The 25,143-nt window shown below is 35.7% G+C and overlaps 4 protein-coding genes across 6 annotated transcripts in view; 1 reads left to right on the top strand and 3 right to left on the bottom strand.

The window, feature by feature from the left end:
- The window catches only part of LOC131014951 (60S ribosomal protein L38-like), a 70,154-nt gene that overhangs the window by 40,508 nt on the left and 4,503 nt on the right, over positions 1-25,143 (bottom strand). The gene's annotated exons all lie outside the window — the stretch shown is intronic.
- LOC131014928 (uncharacterized) lies at positions 1,717-3,814 on the bottom strand. Of its 2 annotated transcripts, none has more exons than XM_057943107.1 (2): positions 2,358-3,814; positions 1,717-2,079 (listed from the first exon to the last, which is right to left on the bottom strand). In XM_057943107.1, the coding sequence occupies exons 1-2, from the start codon at positions 3,391-3,393 to the stop codon at positions 2,042-2,044; spliced, it is 1,074 nt and encodes a 357-aa protein (XP_057799090.1). In that variant the 5' UTR covers positions 3,394-3,814; the 3' UTR covers positions 1,717-2,041. The 2 variants fall into 2 exon arrangements, with proteins under 2 accessions (XP_057799090.1, XP_057799091.1); XM_057943108.1 differs by having other exon boundaries at positions 2,379-3,814.
- Positions 8,361-9,300, bottom strand: LOC131014943 (CBL-interacting serine/threonine-protein kinase 12-like). The gene has a single exon (XM_057943124.1). The coding sequence runs from the start codon at positions 9,159-9,161 to the stop codon at positions 8,517-8,519; it is 645 nt and encodes a 214-aa protein (XP_057799107.1). The 5' UTR covers positions 9,162-9,300; the 3' UTR covers positions 8,361-8,516.
- Positions 12,821-15,743, top strand: LOC131014917 (F-box/FBD/LRR-repeat protein At1g13570-like). 2 transcript variants are annotated; one of them, XM_057943083.1, is made up of 4 exons: positions 12,821-13,004; positions 14,058-14,869; positions 14,956-15,114; positions 15,210-15,743. In XM_057943083.1, exons 2-4 carry the CDS (start codon positions 14,069-14,071, stop codon positions 15,513-15,515), a joined length of 1,266 nt encoding a protein of 421 aa, XP_057799066.1. In that variant the 5' UTR covers positions 12,821-13,004; positions 14,058-14,068; the 3' UTR covers positions 15,516-15,743. The 2 variants fall into 2 exon arrangements, with proteins under 2 accessions (XP_057799066.1, XP_057799065.1); XM_057943082.1 differs by lacking the exon at positions 12,821-13,004 and adding an exon at positions 13,706-13,952.

Genomic DNA, 25,143 nt, shown 5'->3' with positions numbered 1-25,143 from the left:
GTAAATCAGTAGCATACTTCTGCTGAGACAAAGAAATTCCATACTTGCTGTGAGCAATTTCAATTCCCAAGAAGTACTTGGGACGTCCCAAATCCTTAATAACGAATTGTTCTTGCAAGTATGTCTTTGTATCAGCAATTCCTTGTACATCACTCCCAGATATAAGGATGTCATCGACATAGACAACGAGAATGACAATTCCAGAGGCTTGATGGCGCACAAAAACAGAGTGGTCAGACTTGCATTGCTTAAACCCAATTTTGCTGAGAACACTACTAAACTTGTCAAACCATGCCTTCGGACTTTGCTTAAGACCATAAATAGCCTTCTTAAGACAACACACCTTAGTAGAATCCTCCCCCTGAGCAACATACCCGGGAGGTTGCTCCATATAAACAGTTGGAGATATATCGCCATAGAGAAAAGCATTCTTCACATCAAGGCATCAAGCTGATACATAGGCCAAGAAAGATTAACAGCCAAGGAGAACAAGATGCGAATGGAGTTCAAGCGAGCGGTGGGAGAGAATGTCTCAAAGTAATCCACACCATAAGTCTGTGTAAAACCTTTTGCTACAAGGCGGGCTTTGTACCGATCAATGGTACCATCAGCAAGAAACTTGATAGTGAACACCCAACGACAAGAAACAATAACAGCAGAAACAGGAGCAGTTGCTAGAACCCAAGTGCCACGAGATAAAAGGGCACACATCTCCTCATCCATAGCAGCCTTCCAATGCGGATGTTTGAGTGCCTCAAGGTAAGAGGTTGGAATAACTGTAGAGAAAAGGGAAAGAGCAAAAGACCGAAAAGAAAGACTCAAACAGGCAAAAGAGACATAGAGAGACATTGGATGGCGAGTGGTACAAGTACGTTTACCTTTGCGTATAGCGATAGGTAAGTCATCTGTGTTGGCAGGTTGGTCATCCTCAGAATCTGCAGAAGAAGATAACTCGGGTGGAGAACATGAGGCCGGTTCAGCAACAGTTTCTGTAACTGTTGCGGGACGAGGACGACGGGTATACACTTGTAAGGGTTGAGTAGGAGGAGAAACTATCGCCGGTATAGGCAAAGGAGCAGAGTGTAACTTATTTGGAGACGTAGTGCTAGTATGAGGAAAAAATGGAAGAGATTCAAAGAAGGTGACATCGGCACAGACATAGTGACGTTTGGTAAGAGGGTCAAGACATCTATACCCTTTTTGTGTTCTAGAATACCCGAGAAAAACATACTTAATAGAACGAGGAGATAACTTATCTAACCCAGGACTTAGATTATGAACAAAACAAACACACCCAAAAATTCGAGGAGGGACGGGGTAAAGAGGTTTGTCAGGATGAAGATACGAAAAAGGAATATCTCCATGAAGCACACTAGAAGGCATTCTATTAATGAGAAAACATGCCGTAAGAACAGCATCACCCCATAACCACTTAGGAACCCGCATATGAGACATAAGAGTACGAGCAACATCTAAAATATGACGGTGTTTTCGTTCTGCAACTCCATTTTGTTGGGAAGTATGTGAGCAGGAAGTTTGATGAATTATGCCACGAGAATCACAAAAAGATGAAATAGATTTTTGAGTGAATTCAAGAGCATTATCAGTGCGAAGAATACGCAAATTGACAGAATACTGAGTTTTTATTTCATGATAAAAAGAGCTTAGTATAGCAGAGACTCCAGTTCTCTGTTTGAGCAAATACACCCATGTTATACGCGAATAATCATCAACCAAGACCATAAAATATCTGAAACCCCCTCTAGACTCAACTCGACTCTGACCCCAAACATCACAATGAACAAGCTCAAAAGCAAAAGAACTACGTTTATCAATTCTAGAAGGAAAAGATGTGCGATGGTGTTTGCCCAACTCACAAGACTCACATTGAAATTCAACAGACGAAGTAGGAATTAAACTGCGAAGACTAGACGGCGACGGATGACCAAGGCGACAATGCCACTGATATGGAGTCACGGTGGCAGAGAGAGCACGCGAAGGTGCAGGAATACCAGAATCCAAGTAGTAAACCCCGTCACGCTCATGTCCTCCACCAATCGTCCTCTTCGTCTGCAGATCCTGAAAGGTAACAAAGGTAGGAAAAAAAGTGACAGAACAATTGTGAGTTTTGGTAAGTTGACTAACCGATAATAAGCTAACGGGAAATTTAGAAGCAAACATGACATTGTCAAGAGTTAATTGAGGAGTAGGACGGACAACACCACTCCCCGTCACCAAAGAATAGGTGCCATCAGCGACACGGACAGAAGGTAAGGATGAAGGAGTAAAAGATGTCAAAAGAGATTTAGTACCAGTAATATGGACAGAGGCTCCAGAATCTACCAACCAAGACTTACCATGAGACACGGAAAACGCACCTGCAGAAGCAACTATAGGAGAGGCTGCACTAGTAGATGGAGCAGTACCAGATGACAAATTGATGGATTGGATCAGTTTGTCGTATTGAGCCCGTGAGAGCGAGACCGTATCATCACTGGAGGAAGACTGAGGATCAGGAACAACTGTATGAGCCCGACCTGGTTTGCCAAAGGTTTTCCAACAATTTTCAGACGTGTGGTTGGTTCGGTGGCAATACTCACAATAACGATCAGAACCGCGACCTCGGCCACGACCTCGTTCACCACTACGGCCACGACCACGACCACCGTAAGAATTTTGACCGTGAGCATAATTTTGATTCTGAACAGCCTGGCTGGAGGGCGAAAAAGAAGTACTAACATGAGAATTCTGACCGCGAGCAGCCATGGCAGAAGAATTAGGTGAAGTAGCATCATCGGTACGACCAGTGGAAACCCGCAACACACGAGATAAGGCATTGGATAATGATGGAACATTATCACTTGATAACAGGCTGTCACGAACTGGTCGGAGATCAGCATCCAAACCTGATAAGAATTTGGCAACCATGAACTCTTCCCACTGTGTGGCCCGCTGAGTGACAGAACAGGATAGTGGATGATAAACAAGAATTTCATCAGCAAGTCCCTTGAGTGTAGAGAAATAGTCATTAACTGTTTGGCCAGACTGAGTATGAGAGAAAAGTTTCTCATATAACTCGAAGACACGAGATACGTTCTTGTCATTGGAATACATCTGCCGCAATGTATCCCACATGGCCTTAGCAGTTTCTAAGAACATGATATTCTTACTAACCGAGTCTTCAAGACTATTCAAAAGCCAAGTCATGACAGCACAATCGTCGGCACTCCAGGCATCATATTTGAGATCCGTAGAAGCAACTGGATCACTTAGAACATGTGTTTTCTTTTTCTGAGAGCCTAAGAACAATAGAAAGGCACGAGACCAGAGAAGATAATTGGAACCATTCAATTTTATGGTGGTTCCTAGGGCAGCGGATTTTGAATCAGACATGATGTAAAAGGATTAGAAAACTCAAACCCTATATAGAGAATAGACAGCAGCGTTGGCTGAGAACAAAAGCTAGAGAGGGAGGCTGTGCGACGGGGAGACCCGAGCAGCAATAGTAGTGCCAGCCGGAGATATGAAGGAAAACAAAGAAGAAAAAATTTTCTGATGTGGAAGATCAGACAATGCTGCAACCACAGAGCATACTTATAGGAATAGAAAAAAAAAACTATTCATAAATACGTACAGTACTATTCATAAATACGTACAGTACTATTCATAAATACGTACAGTAGAAAAAATTATCAGGTATCTAACATGCTCTGATACCATGTAGAGAATAAAGATATAAAACATATTGAAGAAGTAGGAAGGTATATTTATATTGGAGATGAGAGTACATATTTATATGTAAGAGAACTATCACAACTAGGAACACTAAACCAATGTGGGATACTTATTACTATTCATAACAGCTGCTACGAGTTTTCAATGGCCATCAGAGAGAGTGCAATTGAATAAGGTTGCAGCTGCGTCCAGTTCTGATCCTATGGCAGCGATGGTTACTCAGCAGGCAGCGATGGCTACGCAGCTGGCAGAGCTGACTACTAAGATCAGTGAGTTGAATCGAGGTCAGCAAGGAGTATATAGCAGAGGTCAACAATTTCAGCAGGGTCAGCAGCAGTTCCAGCCAGGAGCACGTCCGCATCCTAACCTTTCTTACGGAAATCCGAGCAATGCTTTGCAGCCTCCACCTGGATTCTCTGTATCTAGCGGAGGAGTTATAAATGAGCCGAAGAAAGTATCACTGGAGGATATGATGCAGCAGATGTTAACAGAGATGTCTAGCATGAAGACAACTGTTAATTCAAGGATGACTAACTTGGAGTCTCAAGTGGGTAACATAGAAAATAATTTTTCAGCACTCTCCAAGAAAGTGCAGATGTTGGATACTCAAATTGGTCAGATAGCCAACCAAGCAGCTGCGCAGCACAAGTCGAGCCAACTCCCGACCAACACTACTGTCAATCCAAAGGGCCAATGCAATGCTATTTTCGATGGCACTCTGTCTCCAAAAGACAGGAGGATGAGCAAGGAGAACGAACAACCAAGTGAGGAACCATACAAATCTCCTATTCCACTTAGGGAGTACATCCCAAAAGCTCCATTCCCCCATAGTCTGATGAAGAGGGAAGTGCTTGAAGAGCAATGTGCTGAGAAGCCGAGCAAAAAGTGTAATGCAATTCAATTGAGAAGCGGGACAGAGCAACGGAATCATACAGAGCAGAGGAATCACCATTCCTCTGCAGAGCAGCGGGATCGGCCAGAGCAGAGGGACGGCAAGGATGTCAAGGAAATCAAGCTGGAGATCCCCCATTGCAAGAATGAGAAAAAAAATTGCCAATCCCGAGGAGACAGAGCATAAACGCATAGTGGATGAGCTAGAGAGGCTACTTGAAGAATCAGACCGACGAGCACAGCCTCAAGATATCAAAGCAGCGAAGCGAAGCTCAGTGCTCAACAGCCAGAGCAGAGAAATTAGCCATTTCTCTACCAACATCCATTCCTCTGCCAATGATAAAGAAGAAAAGGCAGTTGTTCACACCAAGAAGATGGAGGATGAGGATAAGAAAATCTCGCAGGCGAAAGCTGTGTGCACTGAGCTGCCAATGACGCTACTTTCGAAGAAGAAAGATCCGGGTAGCTTCACCATTGAGTGCGAGATTGGAGGAGAGCTCTTTCCCGAGGCTCTTTGCGATTTAGGGGCTAGTGTCAATGTGATGCCCATCTCTGTTTTCAAGCGGTTGGGAATTGGAGATCTCAAGCCGACCTCGATGGAGATTCAAATGGCGGATAGATCAAGAGTGAAGCCGAGAGGAAAGCTTGAAGACATCTTTGTGAAGGTTGACAAGCTCGTCTTCCCTACGGATTTCTTGGTCCTCGATATTCCTGAAGATGCAAATCCGCCGTTGATTCTTGGTCGATCATTCTTAGCTACGGGAAGAGCTATGATAGATGTGCCGAATGGAAGCGTCGTCTTTTACGCAGCTGATGCGCATGGGTATTCTACCTCTGTTCGTGTAAAGCGTTCTGTCACGCCCGCTATGTTTGATGTTCATTGAGATCATGAGGTATCGTCGAGCTCTAGACGTTAAATTAAGCACTTGTTGGGAGGTAACCCAATCGTTTTTGTTTTGTTTTCCTTTCTTTCAGTTTCGTTTTGTTTCTCTTTGTTTCTTTGTTTAGTTTGGGGCAGGTGTTTCTCTGCCAGATTTCTGGTGGTCTTCATGTTCCAGCGCAACCACTCTCTTCGCTGCACTTTTCCACGATGCACCTGTCCAGCGCAGCCACTCTCTTCGCTGCACTTTTCCACGCTGCACCTGTCCAGCGCAGCCACTCTCTTCGCTGCACCTGTCCAGCGCAGCCACTCTTTATTCTGCCCAAGGCCACAAACCTTTTCGCCACCTCTCACGATGGTTCAGCTTTTCATTGCCGATAATCAGGGACGTTTTCTACACTCTTCGTATTTCTTTGATGCCCTGAGGACATAGCATGCTTTAAGTGTGGGGGAGTGGTGTTTTGTTGCTTATATTTTTTCAAAAAATTGGGCGAAATTGATTTGCCTATGCTTAGTTTTTGGTCTCGAATCTGGCTAATTTTTATGAATTTGTGGAAGAGAAGATGGTTTTCGATGTGCATTTCGGGGTTTGTGAATGAATGGAGGATATTCTTGTTTTACTTTTGATATATGTTTCTTGTTTGTGCAAAGAATTATGAGTTTTGTTGCAACACTTTTGTAAGTTAGTAAGATGTGATTTGTCCGGTAGATGCTAGAAGGAGTGTTGTCATTGTGATTGCCTACGATCGTATCTTATCTGTGAAATATGAAAAAAGTTGGACGAATTGCCAACTTCAAAAATTGCCAGCTCTGAAACATCTGGCCTGTTCTGAAATGTGATAGCTCTGAGTCTCTGCTCCTCTAGTCTAACTATGAGCATGGGAAACCACGTGAAAAGACTTTGGATTACATCCAAATGGTTTTATTTCATGAATTATGGCTCAACTGTCGAAATCTCAAGCACACAAAGTGTAAAAATTGGTGATATTGATTATAAAGGCGATCACATTAGGGAATTCACTTCTAGCGGAGAATTGGGTCTGAACGAATTACTTGCATTACTCTTTTGTTGCTTCTTAAACTTTGAGTTACTTGCATGACCGAGAGATGTATGTTGATTGTAAAGTGTTGAATTGACTTTGTGAATGTTTGGTTGGAAATGAACATTGTTGAAATCAATCTCTTCCTAGGATTCATATAGATTTTGCTTGAGGACAAGCAAAAGGCTAAGTGTGGGGGAGTTGATTTATGCTTAATTTACTCTATTTTTAAGGGTTTGTTTGTGCGTATTTTAAGATAATCTTCTGGAATTTGGTGCGTTTATGGTGTATTTTATGCTTTGCAGGAGATTTAGGCTTTCGAGATGGAAGAATGCAGTTTTGGAGAATTGTGGATGAATTTGGCGTTTTCTAGGTGTTCTGGTATCCAGAGCAGAGGAACCGACATCTCCAGAGCAGAGAAATCACCATTCCTCTGGAGTCAGAGAAATCAACTCACCAGAGCAAACAAGCGCCAGAGAAATCACCATTTCTTTGGAGTCAGAGAAATCACCATTTCTCTGGAGTCAGCGAAATCAAGAGGCAAGTGGGGAGAGAAGCCATTACAGCGGAATCGCAAAGTCCATTACAGTGGAATCGAGAAGCCAGAGAAATCGCCGTTCCTCTGGCGAGGCCAGAGAAATCGTTATTTCTCTGGCGCGACCCGTTTCCCGGGTGACATCCGTTCCTCTGGCGAGAGCTGCGAATTCAGCAAGAGTGGGAGTATTTTCCGGAGCGCGCGTCCAGCTGGAGAGTTGCCCTATTTCACACGATTCTATTACCTTTAGAATTCTACTTTGCATGACAACTTCCATGTTGATCCAAAGGAAATCTGAAAACTATAAATAGGTCTTCTTTTGACCTATTGAAGGACACCCCTGAACCCTAGCATTCATATTTCAGTTTTATAGCTTTAGAATTTTATTGTTTTCTAGTTTTCAAGGCTTGGATCAAGATTGAAGATTCAAGTCGCTACAATTGTTTTTATTCAGTTTTTATATAATTCAGTTTTTACAATTGCTTTCTTTTAATTATGTTTATGTTTTATTTCAATATGTCCGGCTAGTTTCGTTTAGCTGATTCTAGGGTTTGTAAATAGTTGATTGAATTTATGTGATTTATTTGTTAATACCTTTGTGCCTTCCAGTTTATGATTCATAATTCCTGGTGCTTATTTTCTTGTGAATTATCTGATCAATAGTTTGCATGTTTAGCTATTCGGTTTGAGACCTAGCGGAGATAACTGTTTAGCGGATTCAGGAATGTATGATATGATTTTAACCTTGAGACCTAGCGGAGATAGATGGATCATAGGAAGCTATTCTTAGGAGCTATTGGGAGTTAGTAGATTTTCTTGAGACCTAACGGAGATAGAGAATTTACTAATCTACGATCGTTGCTGCTCTAGCGAGAGTGATTGATTAATTAAGTGATCTCTCATCATAACTGGATTAAACTGGTACATAGGATTAATAGATTTATTGCATAGATTTAGTTAATGAATTTACTACCCTAGGATCAGTTGTCTTTTATATTTGATATTTCCTACGTGATTTTAATTATTGTTATATTTGCGTTTTAGTTTTAAGTAAATCAATCTCTACTTTCGTTTGCCTGTCTACTGTTTTAGTCTGTTTAGGAGATAGCTAAAGTAGTTTCGTTGTGTCAGTCCCTGTGGATACGATACTTGGTTACCAATTTGTGCTACAATTGCACCGTGTTAGTTGCAGTAATTTGTTGCTAAGAAATTAGTGATCAGTATCTACCATTTTAGTGTTTCTTTTTTAAATAAAATAATTAAAGGGTAAAGGTGCAGATTAGTCCCTAAAGTAGACCCCCCTAGAGCGTTTAGCCCCCCACACTCGACTTTGGTGCAAATACCTCCCCTATAGTACATAAAAAATATGCAACTTAACCCACGAAGAAAACGGACGTCTAACACCGTTTCCTTGAATTTTTTTTATTTTTTTCTTTTATTTTGTAGTGGGTCCCACCACCACCTCCATTCCTCCTCCGACCACCACCACCACCACCACCTCCATTCCTCCTCCGACCACCACCACCACCACCACCTGCTCAGGAATCGCGCTCAATCCGAAGTCGGAGACCTTGAGGTTGTCGTCCTCATCGAGGAGGATGTTCTCCGGCTTCAAATCGCGGTGGTAGACGCCGCGGGCGTGGTAGAACGCCACCGCGGAGATCAGCTGCTGGAAGTACTTCCGCGCCACCTCCTCCTTGAGGCGGCCCTTGGCCACCTTGCTGAAGAGCTCGCCGCCCTTGACGAACTCCATCACGAAGAAGATCTTTGACTTGGTCGCCATCACCTCGAACAATTGCACGATGTTTGGGTGGCGGACGCGCCGCAGGATCGAGATCTCGCGCTTGATTTGCGCCATTAGACCGACTTTCAAGATCTTCTCCTTGTCGGTGACCTTTATCGCCACGCCCTCACCTGTCTTCACGTTCCTCGCGTGGTACACCTTCGCGAAGGTCCCGTGGCCGATGACCTTTCCGACGTCGTACCGGTCTAATAGCAGCCCCTGCAGCTCCTTCTGCTTCGGCGATTTCAGAGATTTACTTGCGGCTGTGCCGTTGTTGCCGGCGGCGGCGGCGGTCATTGATTTGCAGTGAATTTTAGCTTCTAATCTCGAGGGTTTAACAACTTATTTACTCAAAGCTCAATTCGATTGCAGTATGCGAGATAATATACAGCTGCTGATTTTGATCGAGAACCCTAAATTCGCAACTGATTTTTTGCAGGCGGTGGTGGTGGTGGTGGTCGGAGGAGGAATGGAGGTGGTGGTGGGACCCACTACAAAATAAAAGAAAAAAATAAAAAAAATTCAAGGAAACGGTGTTAGACGTCCGTTTTCTTCGTGGGTTAAGTTGCATATTTTTTATGTACTATATGGGAGGTATTTGCACCAAAGTCGAGTGTGGGGGGCTAAACGCTCTAGGGGGGTCTACTTTAGGGACTAATCTGCACCTTTACCCATAATTAAATAACATATCCCCCAAGACCGCAGGCAACCAAATAGATAATAATACGATTAATATTTTGGCCAAGTTATCTTAATCTTTGCTTTTTATATGTACAAAATGAAGGATAATAACATAGACTTATCTATAGTTAGGGATTCCAATATGATTGATTTAAAATAGTTCCATGTTCATGCGGTGTTCCAGGACACCTGTACAATTAAATTAAATTATGGCAACGTATATTAATTTTATTCGGTGGATTAATATTAATAAAATCAATAATCTTTAATTAGAACAATTTAATTAAGGAAAGTGGACTTTCGAAATTAAATACAATCTGCGTGCACTGATTGTACGGTAGAGCATCGACGAGACCACGTCGGCCCACGGTAGAGGAATTAATTTTTTTGAGGAAACGAGTCTCTTTCGCTGCCACGTTGCTTCTTCTCTCCTAGTATTAGCTGTAGTTTGTTGGCTTCTAAGGTTGCAATTTTACAGTTCTTGCGGTTTGGCTGGCATTCACGACCCCAATATGTATTTGGAAAAAATGAATATTTTTAAGGATAATTAAGGTTGTTCCGTTTAAAAAAAAAAAAGAAAGATAATTAGGGTTGTTATTATGCTCAATTGGGTAATTAAGGTTATTTTTTGACCAAGGGTAATTAAGGTTTTAATTAAGTAGATGTCAAAAGGTAAAAATTATGGATTTATCTCTAAATTATTTAATTATGTTTCTTTTTATAATTTAAATTAATCGAGAGATCAAAAAACTTCACTACAAAAAAAAAAAAAAAAATCCACTAGTGATATGAGGCTTGATAGCTATTATATGTATCACAAAAATTAATAACATTTGATGATGTAGCTAATCACTAATAGTTACACTTTTAAACACCACTAATTTTTATGACACAGATATTAGCTATCAAGCCTCATGTGACTAATATAATTTTTTTTGTAGGGCTTGATTTATCCTTATTGTATTAATTTTATGGATATGTCCAGGGATGGATCTAAGAATTTAATTAGGATCAGGCGAGATTTCATCGGATGTTTTTAATGAATTTTTAGTAAAGAAAACAGACCGGACAACCGCCGAGATTTCATCAAAATATATACGTATATATAGGTAATAAAAAAAAAAATTGACTGGGCGACCGCCGAGGCTACCCGGCCTCTAGATCCGTCTCTGGATATGTCATTAGTACACTACTTGCAAGCGAAATAAAAATAAAAATTGAATGGGTATTTATCTATAAAATCTTTTAATCGAACACACGAATAACGAATTGAATACATAGTAGTAATTAATATTTTTTCTTCACGATGTATTACAACAACGTCTGATGATTGATGTTTTACCATTGTATATAGTAAAATAATCATTAATTCGAAATAAAGATTCATTATACGAATAATTGAGGATTTTTTTCCCTTTTATACAATGTGCATGCATTTAGAGTTAGCAATTTTTAATTTCGTGTTAGGAACGATCAAATTAATTACATCAAATAATTCGTGGATAAATCATGAAACTAAAAGAAAGATGAAAGGTTACTCAGCTCTCATTGCATTGAAAATTTCCATGTTGTAAAGAGGTGATACTGACCTTTTACGCAACTAAACAATAAATTTATGTATAACAATGTTTATTATAAATACTATATTTAGTTTCTTCTGCCAAATGAGAAGAGCACTAATATATTATTTTCGCCACTAGTTTGCACATAATTGTATCGATAAAGTCAGGCCACCTCAAAAGACTATACAAACATTTGGTATGTTGTTATTTGAGAAAGACAACTGCATGCATACATAATCACACAATTAATTATGAAATATTCTTTTACTAAAAAAATATACTATATGCTTTTATAAATGAAATTGGTCGCTTTTCATTTGCCTTTTCCCATAAACAAACAAAGGCATGCTTGATTCAGTTGCCCGATTTGAAGATCTTAATGAATAACACTTAATAATAATTATTTTTCATAAACGACGAATGAGATGAAGGAACACGATAGATGATTTTAAAGTATCAGAAATTTACTCAACTTTATCTAACGTAAAGTGATAAAAGCAAGCAAAAGATCTACACTATAATTTCTACATTAATTAAGTTTTCCATTTACTTAAATTATTTATCTCTTTTCAGTTTCATCCTCAATATCGTTGAATAACAATTTTCTCAAAAGATTACATCTCCTAATAATTATTTTCAATGAATTTGTCTAGTGATCATATTGTTAGGAATGTCTGTGCCCACGTAAAATACTTTATGCCACGAATTTAAACCAATTAATTAAGTATCATACTAATTAATTACATCATCCCAAATAAATAGCGAACATATGTCGAGTACATATACTATGACTACAAGTGACGTTTTCTAGCTATTGTCCTTTTTTTTTTAATTACAAGAGATATTTGAATATAATTAATTATGCAACCCGCATGCAGGCGGAACTTCATCGCCACCCAAACGGTGGGAAAACATCACCGCACGCAGGCGATAAAACGTCCTGCATGTGAGACTCAACACTAAACAATACAACACCACACGTAGACGAGAATACAACACCACCTAAAGTGGAAAAACATCACCGCATGCAGGCGGGATTAAACTTAATATCTCTCATAAATAAGAATATTTTATTTGAGTGTCTGAGTTTTGTCACTGGAGCAAAGTTTCATCGGCTCTAGCTATTGTGCTCTTAATCATGCTTATTTTGTCGGCTCTAGCTATTGTGCTCTTAATCATGCTTATTTTGTTTTACTTATTTCCTTCGCCGAAACTTTATTCTCTAACAAATGAGTGTTCAATACGTCTTAGCTTTTCAGTTTCTATTAATGAAAATCTAGCTATTGTGCTCTTAATCATGCTTATTTTGTTTTATTTCCTTAGCCGAAACTTTATTCTCGAACAAATGAGTGTTCAATACTTCTTAGCTTTTTAGTATTCAATAATGAAATTTTGACCGTTCGATTTAAAAAATTAAATACTAGTAGTAGTATAATTTTAAAATAGAAAATCAGCAAAAATATTTCCCCTTTACCCCCCTCCGACCTTCTGGAAACATTAGTAATAATTAACCTAATTAACTAATTAACCAATAACCTACAATAATGGTGCAATATTAGAGGGCAGGTAGGTCCACGTCAGATATAAATCAACAAAATAATGGACAAGTATAGTATATAGTTCGATCTTATCAACATCTGACCAAGAGCACCCATTTGTTTTTTCACAAATTAATTATTGAAGATGGGTCCCACATAGATTGGGTTTCTTGGCTTGTATAATTAACAGTGGGTGGGGTTTGCATTTGGTTATCTCCAATTTCTTCTACGTATTTCCGCACCTCAAAAATCGGTAATTTACTCTCTCATACGAACTTCCATCTTTGTTTTTCTCGCCCATTTTACCCAATTCAGCTGCTCCTGCTCAATCCAATCCGGCGCAGAAATTGATCCGATAGGTAAGTTGAATTGATTTCTGGAATTTTGGTCTTTCTCGTTGTTGCGATCAAGGAAAAATTAGATCTTATGTGATTCAATTGTTGTGACTTGTTGCTGTTTTATGAATTTTGAGAGTTTGAAGAGTGAATTATCCTGCTTTTTCGCCAGAGAAATTATGCTTTTATCCTGGTAGAGAAAATAATTAGATGCATCTCCAGCCTATACCTGAAAAATGGAACAATTAAACGTGAATTTGGTGTTTAGAAATGGTAAGCCGGTCCCCGGCCGACCGGTGTGCGTTGAAGCGTGTGGAGATGTCGGAAATGGCGGTGTGGCACGTGTTAAGTCGGTTGACTTACTATCATTCTCTTTAAACTAGTGATTGCCGTAATAGCTTTGTTTAATATAAGCGGCTCATATTTGATCGAAAAGCAGCAGACATTCTTGTGTGGTATCCGGTAAAAATAAAATAAAAATTGTTCGCCACTATGAGCAGCACTGGGTAATTCGGTAATGATGCTACATTAAATTACATAAATGTGACCCCTCCCTTGTTGTGTATTAGTATTACACTCAACTGAAGTTGAAAATTTCAAACTTCAAAGGATGAGTGACGATCAAGAAAAGAAAGTTTAAATTTTTTTAGTAGCGCCCAGGTAAATAAAACAAGAGAGCATACTATGGGCAAGAAAAATTAAAATGCTTGAATATTTTTTTCCTGGTTAGTTGAATGATGTATTAGTCTTACTTACTGTAAGATTTTTTTTTTTTTATCTTATGTGTCTTGTCAATCTGAAAGGTTAAAGCAACGTTTTGCCCTTTGAGATTAAGTAATGGTTAGTTGAACCTACCTTTTTCTTGGTTAACATACAGTAAGCATTCATGTGGTCAGTTTTGTGTTTACTTCTGCAGCAAATGATTGTCTCTCTCTATAGCTTAAGGGATTTTTTGCTGAATGTCATGTAGTTGTAAGATTACCTCTTCTTGGAAAACTCAACATTTGATTGGTTGGCAATTCTCTGTTGTGTTTGAGCTAGTCTGATGAACTACTCTTTTCTTGATTTATGTTCCAGTTTTTATCAGGATGAAGAGTTGTCTAAGAACTGATGCTGATTTGCTGACCAATCTGCCCAATAACATAATTGAGAACATTCTTGGATGTTTGCCTCTTCGAGATGTGGTGAGGACTAGCATTTTGTCGAGAGAATGGAGGTACAAATGGGCCTCATGCCCGGATATCGTGTTTGATTTCTGGTTCGATCAAATGTTTCTGGGAGGCCACAAACTGGAGTCCCTGATTTACCAAATATTGAAACTCCACAAGGGCCCCTTGCTAAAATTTGGTCTTCAAGTGCCTGATCTCAAGAGCAATCCTGATATTGACCAATGGGTTCGTCTGCTGCCGAATAACACTCTGCAAGAACTGACTCTCCACGTGTCGAGAGGAGAGGCGCACAGGTTGAGTTCGCATCTGCTTACTTTCCAACATCTGAAAAACTTGAGGCTCTACAACTGCGTATTTGATCCTGTCCCGGGGTTCAAGGGATTCAGCAAACTCGTGAACCTTGAGCTGCAGAGCGTTGTCCTTGTGCCCGAATCATTCACAACTTTCATTGCTTCGTGCCCTGCAGTTGAAAGACTGAGACTGATTCATTGCACCAGCTTCGATTGCCTGGAGTTAACCGGCCCCAAGTTGAAATACTTTGAGTTCAACGGGGTGTTCAAGTCGGTTTCTTTCAAGAACTGCCCTGCTCTGAAAGATATCAAACTAACCTTTTCATCCATGGAATTTAAACGGGGGAACTCCTTTTCCTTAGATTTAGTGAGATCCCTCAGCTGTTTGCCCGCCCTCGAGGACCTGCAGTTACAAGCTTATGCATTAGAGGTAAGAAAAAGTTGTTCAAGTTTGAAGTATTACTGGTTTATGCAATTCCAGTTTGGTTATTTGACATCTATCTCATGCATATGCAGGATCTTGTCGAGCACGATGCGCCAAACAGACTGCCCATCTCTTTGAATACACTGAAGAATCTCCACCTTTCTGATATGTATTTTGAGAAGATTCAGGAGTCTTCATGTGCCATCTGTTTCATCAGAAGCTGCCCCAATTTGCAACGCCTTAAAATCACCGTAAGTTGCAACATCCAAATTCTCTCTTCCCAAAATCTATACTATATATCCATTTGAGAAGAGGATTAACTAGATGATTTTGCTCGATGATACAGGCTTTCACCTTCGACGTGGTGGATGCTGTGGCAGACTTCTTGAGGTCACAAACAAGTTCGGAGTCCCTGGCTCATCTGAAAACCGTGAAGATGCAGCTGTTCTCTGGGATCGAAGCTGAGATGGAATTCGTGAAATATCTATTAGCATCAGCTACAGCACTGGAGGAAATGGCAATCACACCCCATGCCGGCAGCATTGCTGATGGAGGGGAGTCGATACTCAACGAGCTCAAGCAATATCCACGAGCATCACCGGGTGCAGAAATCTTCAGTTCAGAGAACAACCATGGGAACAAACATGTGTAGGTGCGTCAATCTTCACTAGTTAGGCTCTTTGTAAATTACTCTTCTCTTGCAGTTAAGTTGATAGTAGAGAAATGGTTGTGGTTTTGTTAAGTTGATTATAAGTAACTAAATGTAAATTATAAGGATAAAATTATTCAAATTATGTATTTCTATGTGAGTTAGTGTCCCAAAAAAAATGCTTATATTTAGAGGACATATTAAAATGAAAATAAATGCATAATTTTTAGAGATGGATGAAGTATCTATTTAATGCATGCATTTGGCCTTTGAATTCGCTTCGGTAATAAATTATTATATATATGGATGTATTATACCAACTCATTGATTGTGCGAGGAAATTGGACCTAGATATGACATATGAGGTGGGGATTAGGTGTTGGAGGTTGTATGATTGGATTAACGAATTTTCGCAAACAGATTGTATATTAATTAAATATATAGTTCATCTAGAATTTTAGAAGAAGTGAGCGTTTGCGTATAGAAATGAGGTTGTGTGTTTTGCATTCTTTGAGAAATAGATATCATATTTTAATCCAATCCCCTTATGATTGGTGTTTAAATATTTGTGATTGGGGGTCTTTCAAAAAAGAAAAAGACAAGAATTAGTAAATATGCGGTTGTGTTTAACAAATGTTTGTGATTGGGCCTTTTGATATGCAATAATAGTACTTCTAGAAATGTAACCAAATAATCTTAAATCGGATTTGTGTTTAACAAATCTAGCCTAAATAATGAGTGCAGTCACTTTTAATATCGTACTCCCTCCGTCCCACGAAGCATGACACAATTTTCTTTTTGGTCTGTCCCACGAAACATGACACGTTTTTAGAAATGGTAAAAAAATTATCCTTTATTAACATTTTCACTTTTTGATCACCTACCACACTTAACACACAAAATACCAATTTCTTAATTCCCGTACCGAAAAGAAGTGTTTCATGCTTCATAGGACGGAGGGAGTATTTAAATATAAGTCGAGATGTAAAATGGCGATTTAAATTAAAAAGACAATTTGATTAGTCTTTCCCGCAAAAATACATCTTGTAAAATGTTGTAAACAATTACTCCAGATTGTCGCATGCATCAACCTACACAACACTCTGCTCAATTCAATCTACTAATTAACACGACAATAAAGCGCAACTTAATTAGTAAATTAATTAATAAGACACTTTGGTTGGAAGTTCGAATCATCACAGGAATGGAAATAAAGAATCACTATTGATTATTCTTTAAAATATATATATATATATATATATATATATATATATATATATATATATATTCTACTAACACCATATCCATATCAATCAAAAATTTATACTTCATTTCCTTTTTTGGTTAGTGTATGTATCACACACAACCTACTCACAATAAAAGTAAGATATTTATTCCACTAACATATACTATTTAATCAATTTCTTAAAGCTTGTATTATCTTCAAATGGGTACTTTTTTTTTTTATTAAAGATCATCTATTTCTACAATCGATCCTCAGAAATAGTAATAAAGAAAAATTGATGATATTGTGTTAGGTGTCCATGCATATTGAATGCATTTAATGAAAATTAAATGACCTCCCGCCTACCCCCATTCTCTACTTCAAGCAACCTCTGTAAATGAATTTAATGGAGAGAGAGAGAGAGATGGGTGATTGGTAAAAACCTCTGCAGCAGCAGCATGCCTCTGTGAAGCCCATATCAATTGCTTCTTTAAATAGCAGCAAAATCTGAGCAGCATTACCATCTTTTGGATTCCTCTTCACCCCTTCTACTAAAACTCTCTCTTTCTCTAATTATAAATTGTTGTAGAACTATACTTACGGGTGATTCTGCCAGAGTGGACCGACGGCCATCTGCACTGTGAAAGATTCGGATTAGGTCAAAATGTCCGGAAACCATCACAGTGTAGGATTGTCGTCAATTCACCCGCAAAATTACCCGTGAGTGTAGCCTACAAAAATAATCAACCCTTCACACATTACATATGAACGCATATGTATTTCAAATTCAAGTTGTTGTTATATATGTATCTTTGTGTTGTCTCGATACTCATGACTTATCAAAGCATGCATGCCCTTTTTACTATTATTTGATATATATTGTGTTACTTTATTATCTGGATTTCATGATTTCACTAACAATGTCTCAAGGGGTTGAAGGAAGCTCAGCAGTCAAAGCTTCGGTTTCAGCATATATATCTAGTAATTATAAATAGATGATTCCTTTTTAATTGGAAAAGTTATTGTTTAAGTGATTTAGATATTTTTCACTTGTAAGATTTTTCATTATGTATCTTGCACATTTTAAACGTTCTTAACAGTCATTTCGTTGAACATAGCGTTGAACATATAGGGGTCAAATCCCATTATCCCCAAAAATTCAGCATATGTTCAACGCCATGTTCAACGAAATGATTGTTACGAACGTTTAACGTTCAAGGGACATGTTCAAGGTTCTCTGTTCTTTGAATATTTAGTGTTCTCCATTGAATTCTTCCCTATATTATATATTTATATATATATATAAATCTAGTAGCTAGTTTCAGAAACAAGGATCAAAGCAAGACGAATATATGATGTGAAGACAAGGGGCATACATATAAGTGGTGAATACTAAATTTGGGAACATTTAGACAATTTTGGGAAGACTAATACACACATGCAAACAGATTAATTAGATTAAGATGCGAGCTGACCTTACGAGGCTATCCTTGGAAAATGGAAATCATGAACTAGAACATGAGAAGGGACTTAAATTATATATAGACCATAATTTCCAAAAATAATAATGATGATGATGATACATAAATTAGCTGCATTATTTATTTGTGATGGGTTGATTAGGTATATAAGCTTCCATGTGTGCAGAAGCATAGTTGACCCACTTTATTAGTTTCTGAGCGTCGCCACAGATCTTCTTCTCCTCCTTCCTCGCCTTCTCAACCATCTCTGAATCCCTATCTCTCTCATCTTTTCTCTCTCTCCTCCAACGCCAAAACCGGCCTCTTGAAACTCTCCCAAAATCAGATGACTTGGAAAGAGATTTGTTTTCTGGGCTTTCCTGCCACAACCATTTCTCAAATTGTTGAAGCTTCTTCATACTTTGTTTGCTCCCTCCTCATCAATTTTTGCAATTGTATGTGTGTGTGTGTGTGTGTGTGAGAGAGAGAGAGAGAGAGAGAGAGATTATATATATAGAAGATTTGTTTTGAACGACTGTTGTCTTGAACTTGATTTTCTTGTAAGAATCCACTCATCGAGTTTGTGAAGTTGTAACAGCCCATCAAAGTATTGGTGTTGGTCATTAATCAATACTTATTAGATGAATATATAAATCAAATTCAGTGGCCTAATTATTATCATCAGCTTGCTTTGACTTCTTTTAATTAGTTATAACTTTAACGACAAATTATACATACAAAATACTAGTATAACTTATAAAATTTACAAATAATGTAACATAACACATGTGAGCTAACAAAAGTGTGCGTGTATACTACAAATTTTGAAATATCAATAATATCATTGCTTATTTAATTTTTAAGTATAGCTTAATAAATTGAATGTATATAGATTCATCCAAGCAAGAGAAAATAAATCCATGAAATAAATACTGAAAAGGAAGATAATAAAATCATACAAACTAGCTAAACTTGAAATTTTCTCCACAAAATGATGTTGATCAAGAATATACGCGTAAATTTAAATGCAATTCTATGAGTTTTAGAGACTAGAAATTGCAAAAGAATTGAGATAAACTATTGAAAACTCACTGGACTTTCATCCAAATTTTGCATCACCAGAAGCTTATCTCAAAATCCCAGACACTTTGACATCAAAATCTTTTTTCTTTTTTTTTTCAAATTTTAAACTAAGCTCAATTGATATAGTTAAATCAAATATCTCAATTAAATCACACAATTTTGCAAGATAATATAGTTAAATTAACTAGGAAAAACGACACAAATAACGATGAAACAGATATAATACTCCATATTGGTAAAAATGATTTTGTATCTAAAATTAAAAGATTGGTAAATTTTTCACATATACTATATATTTTCTATTTAAAATTAATACTTTTACACGCGTCACACTCTGCTACTAACTAGGTGCGAATCAATAGAATTTTCAATATCAATAGATTTTGAATTATAATAATCTACTATTAGGTCATTCCTACATGAACTAATTCAAGTTTGTTTGCGTATTTGTTTAAAGTGAAATCCACTGGGACAAAACAACTTGAGGAACAGGGGTAGAAAATGAATTAAAAAAAAAAAAAGCATGCAACATATATACTATAACATGGTTAAAACGATTAAGTGCTATAAGACCAGTTGTAAATTAGGTGAAAATCTTACAAATTCACAATTTACTGCAAAAGTATCTCTCATTGAGTTTGGTAAAAAAACATATAATTATGGGACTTATGTATGTACATCTCATCAACGACACATATAAATACAGCTGTAATACTTAGGTCAAGAACCAAAAAGGATAATCAAGTTAATAAGAAATTCCGATCTTAGTCTCCAAATGTATGAAAATCTCTCATATATAGACATATTAAATGATGAAAAAAATAGATGAGATTCGAACACAAGAAGAAAATCTAGAAATTGAAGCGATACAATTAAATACGATAGAATGTAACAGCTGCAAACAATAAATATTTGCATAGCATGTCTGTGATTTTTGTTGAATGAAGCCATCATAATTCATACACGTCTACTGTTACCCACCGATCCTACCCCTTATATATATACATTATATATCGAAATATCACTTCTCAAAACATAATTCTTTTTAGCAAAAAAATATATAAAAAGATAGGATTTGTTGCATGGGTTGCCTGTGGAGAAGTGGGAGGAAAAGAGAAAAAAGTGGTGCAATAATTTCTTCAAAGAATGCTTATTATGGAGATTATGGAATGGAAGAAAATATTTATGGCGAAAATGGTTTTGTGGCAGTAAAGAAGCAGGAGAGACTGGTGAAGAAAGCCATGGAAGAGAGAGAGAATGCAGTTGCGAAGGTGGTCAAGAACAAGGCTCTCAATTTTGGTACCAAGAGGAGAGGGATGTAATAATTCAAGGAAGCAGTGTTTATAATTTCATTTTTTTTTTTGGGGTAATAAATTCTTTTAATGTAATTTTAATCATATAATGTTTTCATAGTTTCTTCCGTGACTTCCGTCCTTTTTTTGTTTCCAATTTTATCAGAGTTTCGCATTTACAAACACCACCCACACTCTTCGACCTATTATTTGAAGGAAATATTACCAATTAATTAAGTTGTATTTTTATTTTTATTTTTATTAAAGATGATTAATAGTCATTGCTAATTCTCTTTACGGCTTATAATAAAAGATTTTCAAATGTGCTTTCATGATTGAGATTTTTTTTGGAACGGTGGGAAGTTTTTTCTTTCATGGATCTTTGTTAATTACTACTAGCTAGTTTGATTGATTTTTCGAGATTAGTTGTCGTGACAAAAATATTGATGCCGGTTAAACTCTTGTTTATGGTTAGGGTGCGATTGCTTTAGTTATAAAAATTTTATTGAAAAATACTCCCTCCGTCTACTATTTTTTTTTTTGAGACGTCCTAATATAAATGTCTCATTCTTTTTTTGGCAATATATTTTTTCTCTACACCTAATATTTAAATAATTTCCACCAATCTATTTTATCTACTTTTTACACATTTTTTAAGCTTGTCTAAAAATTATGGGACACTAGCTACTATTGGGACGGAGGGTGTAATAGATAAGAAAATGAGAAAATATTATTATTATTATTTTTTTTTTATCATATGTTTACTATAGAAGTATAGATGATTAAAAGAATTATCATATATATTTATCCTATACACTTGTTTACTTTGTTGGAAATGAAGGAATAAATTAAATGAGTGGATAAGAAAAGATGAGAAAATATTGTCGCTACTACCAAAAGATAATATTATCCAACATTAAAGAGAAAATAAGTGAAAATGAGTTGGCTTGATAAAATATTACACCTGATCTAGAGAAAATTTTCGACCTTAATAAATATGTGAAAATGATGGGTAAAGAGTGAAAATATATATTCTAGATCTCATTTTTCATCAAAATAAACTAAGTTAATGTTTATTTATTTTAATTTAAAGTTGTGAGATTAATTTTTAAACAGTAGGTACAGCTGAAGAGTGATATATGGGGATGTGTGATATATCTTTGAAAAATAAATTAAATTAACATAATGATAGTAAAGTAAGGAATTTGATTGATTTGTCGATTCGAAGATCTTGAAGATGTAAATGCAAATGACCTTACTTTATTGGTGAAATCTACTTCTTTGATGTCCTCTAATTACTACATTATTTTCACTTGCACAAGTAATTAATTAAAGTAGAGTTTATAATACTATCAGTTTATAAATAATCTTTGTACTAACTACTATTAGAATCTGAATTGTCTCAACCTTAATTAAATATCAATTCAGTACATGATCTATTCAATTTGTATGAAATCTAACATCGATTTAAATTCCGTGAATATGAAAAAAGAATTAATGACGTGTAATGCCTTTTTAAAATCACTACCAATTAATTAAATTTGCCCAGTTCCATTTTGTGAATGAAAGTGTAAGATTCTGAAAGTTTAAAGTTATGGTAAAGAAAATAATTACGAAATTATCATCTTATTCAACGAGAATATTACTAGTAGAAACACCAATCCTAGCTAGTGTTAAGATGGTGAATCAAAAAATCCAATTAATTAAATGGTGATTTAAAGTAAAATTAGTTGGTCTTATATAACAAATGATTTTGCATCTTGTATATGTGATTTCACACTTCAACTTCAAGTATACATTAATGAACTTATTATAAGACGACTAACATCTTTGTGTTAAAAAGTAGAAAAGAAGAATAGTAATTAATTTTTGAAAAAGAAAAAAAAATAATCATGGAGATTATTCATTTTGGGCCTGGCCCTATTCAATATAGGTTGAAAATATATGGCTGAAAAAGCCACTATCTCTTAATAAAGTTGCATGGACTGTGCCACTGGCCCATTTAGATAAAAAAATTTAGGTTGACCCATTTAGATAATTAATCGAATAAAAAATCTCACTGGTATCTTTTTTTAATATAATTAATTTTCGTCACACGTATTTCGCTATTAAAAGAGAAAGAAGTAACTGATATTCAATTATTCAAATATAACTGTAACATCAAATTATTACTACTTACTAATCTTAAACACTTTGGATCTCTTTAAAGTGATTTATTTGACGGAGTGACAATCTCATGATAGAGTGATTATGAATTTGAAACTCATCACAACATTTACTAAAAAAGGATAGTAACAAATGTGGAATTAAGAAAACTGATCAGAAGAGAAACCAAAACAATGAGATTTTATTTGTCTTCTCAATTTCGATATATACTATCGTGTAACCTATCAAACTTCAACAGGAAAATCAATTTATATAGTTATTTTTTGTTACCTGTATATGCTAAATTTATAAAGTATATGAGTAGGGCTGTCAAACTTTGCGGGCCGGGCCAACCCGGCCCAACTAATATGAGCATAACTTTGTTGTACGCTCCAACGCTCAATTGCATAGGTGTCTTTTTTAAAAATAAATAAATAAATAAATGTATATATTATATGTCACCCATTATTACATCCAAAATAGACACATTCAATTCATGGGTGGCTCGTTTTGTCACTCTTACAACAATTTTCAGCATGTTTACATGGAATCTGAATTATTTAGAGTGGCTCAAATGCCTAGGCAGCCAAGATTGACTAGCTACAATATAAAATTAATTATTTAATTAATTATACGAATTGAGCAGCAAATTGTTAATAGCGAGAATCTTGTGTCTTTATCCGAAGATAGGATGATGGTCAAAATATCACCCTTTTCCCTAAATATAGAAATGTGAAGATCACAGATGTCGTGTGGTACAGATTCTCCATCTTTTGTCATTACAATTAAGAAATTAAATTAAATCAATCTCAAACATTATTTAACACTATGCATATATAATACATATATAGAATTTAGAGATATAGACATATAAGTGTATTGGGCATAAATTGGAAGAATTGGAGCATCAAATTGCAAGGGTTTGGTTGTTATGGTGGAGTTGGAAAGTGCAATTCCCTGCGTCACTTGTGCCCTCATTTCTCTAACTGCTCCCAGATATTAATTTCTATTGAGGTGTAGTGCGTCGAAGCTTACTAAATAACAAAATAAATGAGGTATATATATATATGTGCTACTATAAAATTATAGGAAAACTAAATTACAAAATAAATGAGGTATATATATGTGCTACTATAAAATTATAGGAAAACTAAATTAATTATTTATACGAGAGAATTATGTTGTCGGTGTCATCAATAGGTTTTATGTAACCAGGGGGCTTATACTACAAGAAAACACGCGTTTAACGATCGAAATTAACGACCGAAATTTTCGGTCGTTAATTTTGCGGCCTTAACGACCGATTTACGACCGTTTAACGACCGATTTTATTTTTTATTTATTTTTATTTTTTAACGACCGAAAATTCGGTCGCTAATTATTTTTTTAATATTTTAATATTTAATTTTTCTTAACGACCGAATTTTCGGTCGTAAAAATTATTTTTTAATTTTAACGACCGAAAATTCGGTCGTTAATATATATTTTTTTTATTAAAAAATTATTTTTTATTCGGTCGTTAATATTATTTTTTAATTTTTTTTAATTTTTTTTATTTTTATAATATTTTTTAAATAAAAAAATATTTTTTTAATTATTTTTTTTAAAGACCGAATTTTTCGGTCGTTAAAATTATTTTTTTTATTTTTTATTTATTTTTTATTTATTTTAATGTTTTTATTTATTTATTTTATTTATTAACGACCGAATAATCGGTCGTTAATTTTATTTTTTCAATTTTAAAAATTTTAAATTTCGTTTTTATTTTTATTTATTTTTATTTTTTGATTATATATAAATATATATATAAATATTTAATTATTTTTTATTAATTTTCTATTTAATTATTATTTTCAAATTATAGAGAATATTTTGAAATGATTGTTATTTTCATAATATTATTCTATAAAAATAGATAATATTGATTATTAATAAAATTGCGATATTATTTGCAAATAATAATAAATTATTAGACTTATTATAATGAATTATTAGACTTATTATAATAAATTATTAGACTTATTAGATTTTCTAAATTATTAGATTCATTATTTTCAAAATATTAATAATTTTATTATTTTAAAATAATAAAATTATTTTTCAAATATTAATTTTATTAATGTTGATTATTTGATTTAATATTGATTTTGTTGTATATTTGATTGTTATTTTTCATACTCATATTTTCTTTTTTTTTTAATTACGATAATATTAATTTTTTATTATTTTAAATTCGATCGTATATTTATCGTCAATGTTTCGTCGACACCACAAATCTTAGTTATTATCTCGACATATTATAAGGTTATGAATGATTAATGATATTTTATATTGAATTAGAGTTTAAATGAATTAATAGGTACTATATATATATATCAATAATACGAGTGTTCCCTATTGGTGACTACTCGAAAAGAACGTTAAGG

The sequence above is a fragment of the Salvia miltiorrhiza genome, chromosome 3 (assembly GCF_028751815.1).
Source record: "Salvia miltiorrhiza cultivar Shanhuang (shh) chromosome 3, IMPLAD_Smil_shh, whole genome shotgun sequence".
NCBI classification, from domain to species: domain Eukaryota; kingdom Viridiplantae; phylum Streptophyta; class Magnoliopsida; order Lamiales; family Lamiaceae; genus Salvia; species Salvia miltiorrhiza.
The sequence above is the reverse complement of the archived record's forward strand: the minus strand, read 5'-3'. Positions and strand labels throughout refer to the sequence as shown.

Bases quoted from the DNA above. Each gene is read 5' to 3' on its own strand.
- LOC131014917 (XM_057943082.1), top strand. The intron at 14,870-14,955 runs GTAAGAAAAAGT...ATGCATATGCAG, and splicing joins TACAAGCTTATGCATTAGAG to GATCTTGTCGAGCACGATGC. The intron at 15,115-15,209 runs GTAAGTTGCAAC...TCGATGATACAG, and splicing joins TGCAACGCCTTAAAATCACC to GCTTTCACCTTCGACGTGGT.
- LOC131014928 (XM_057943107.1), bottom strand. From the start codon at position 3,393: ATGTCTGATTCAAAATCCGCTGCCCTAGGAACCACCATAAAATTGAAT. The intron at 2,080-2,357 runs GTAAGTCTTGGT...GTTACCTTTCAG, and splicing joins TGCGTTTTCCGTGTCTCATG to GATCTGCAGACGAAGAGGAC.
- LOC131014943 (XM_057943124.1), bottom strand. From the start codon at position 9,161: ATGACCGCCGCCGCCGCCGGCAACAACGGCACAGCCGCAAGTAAATCT.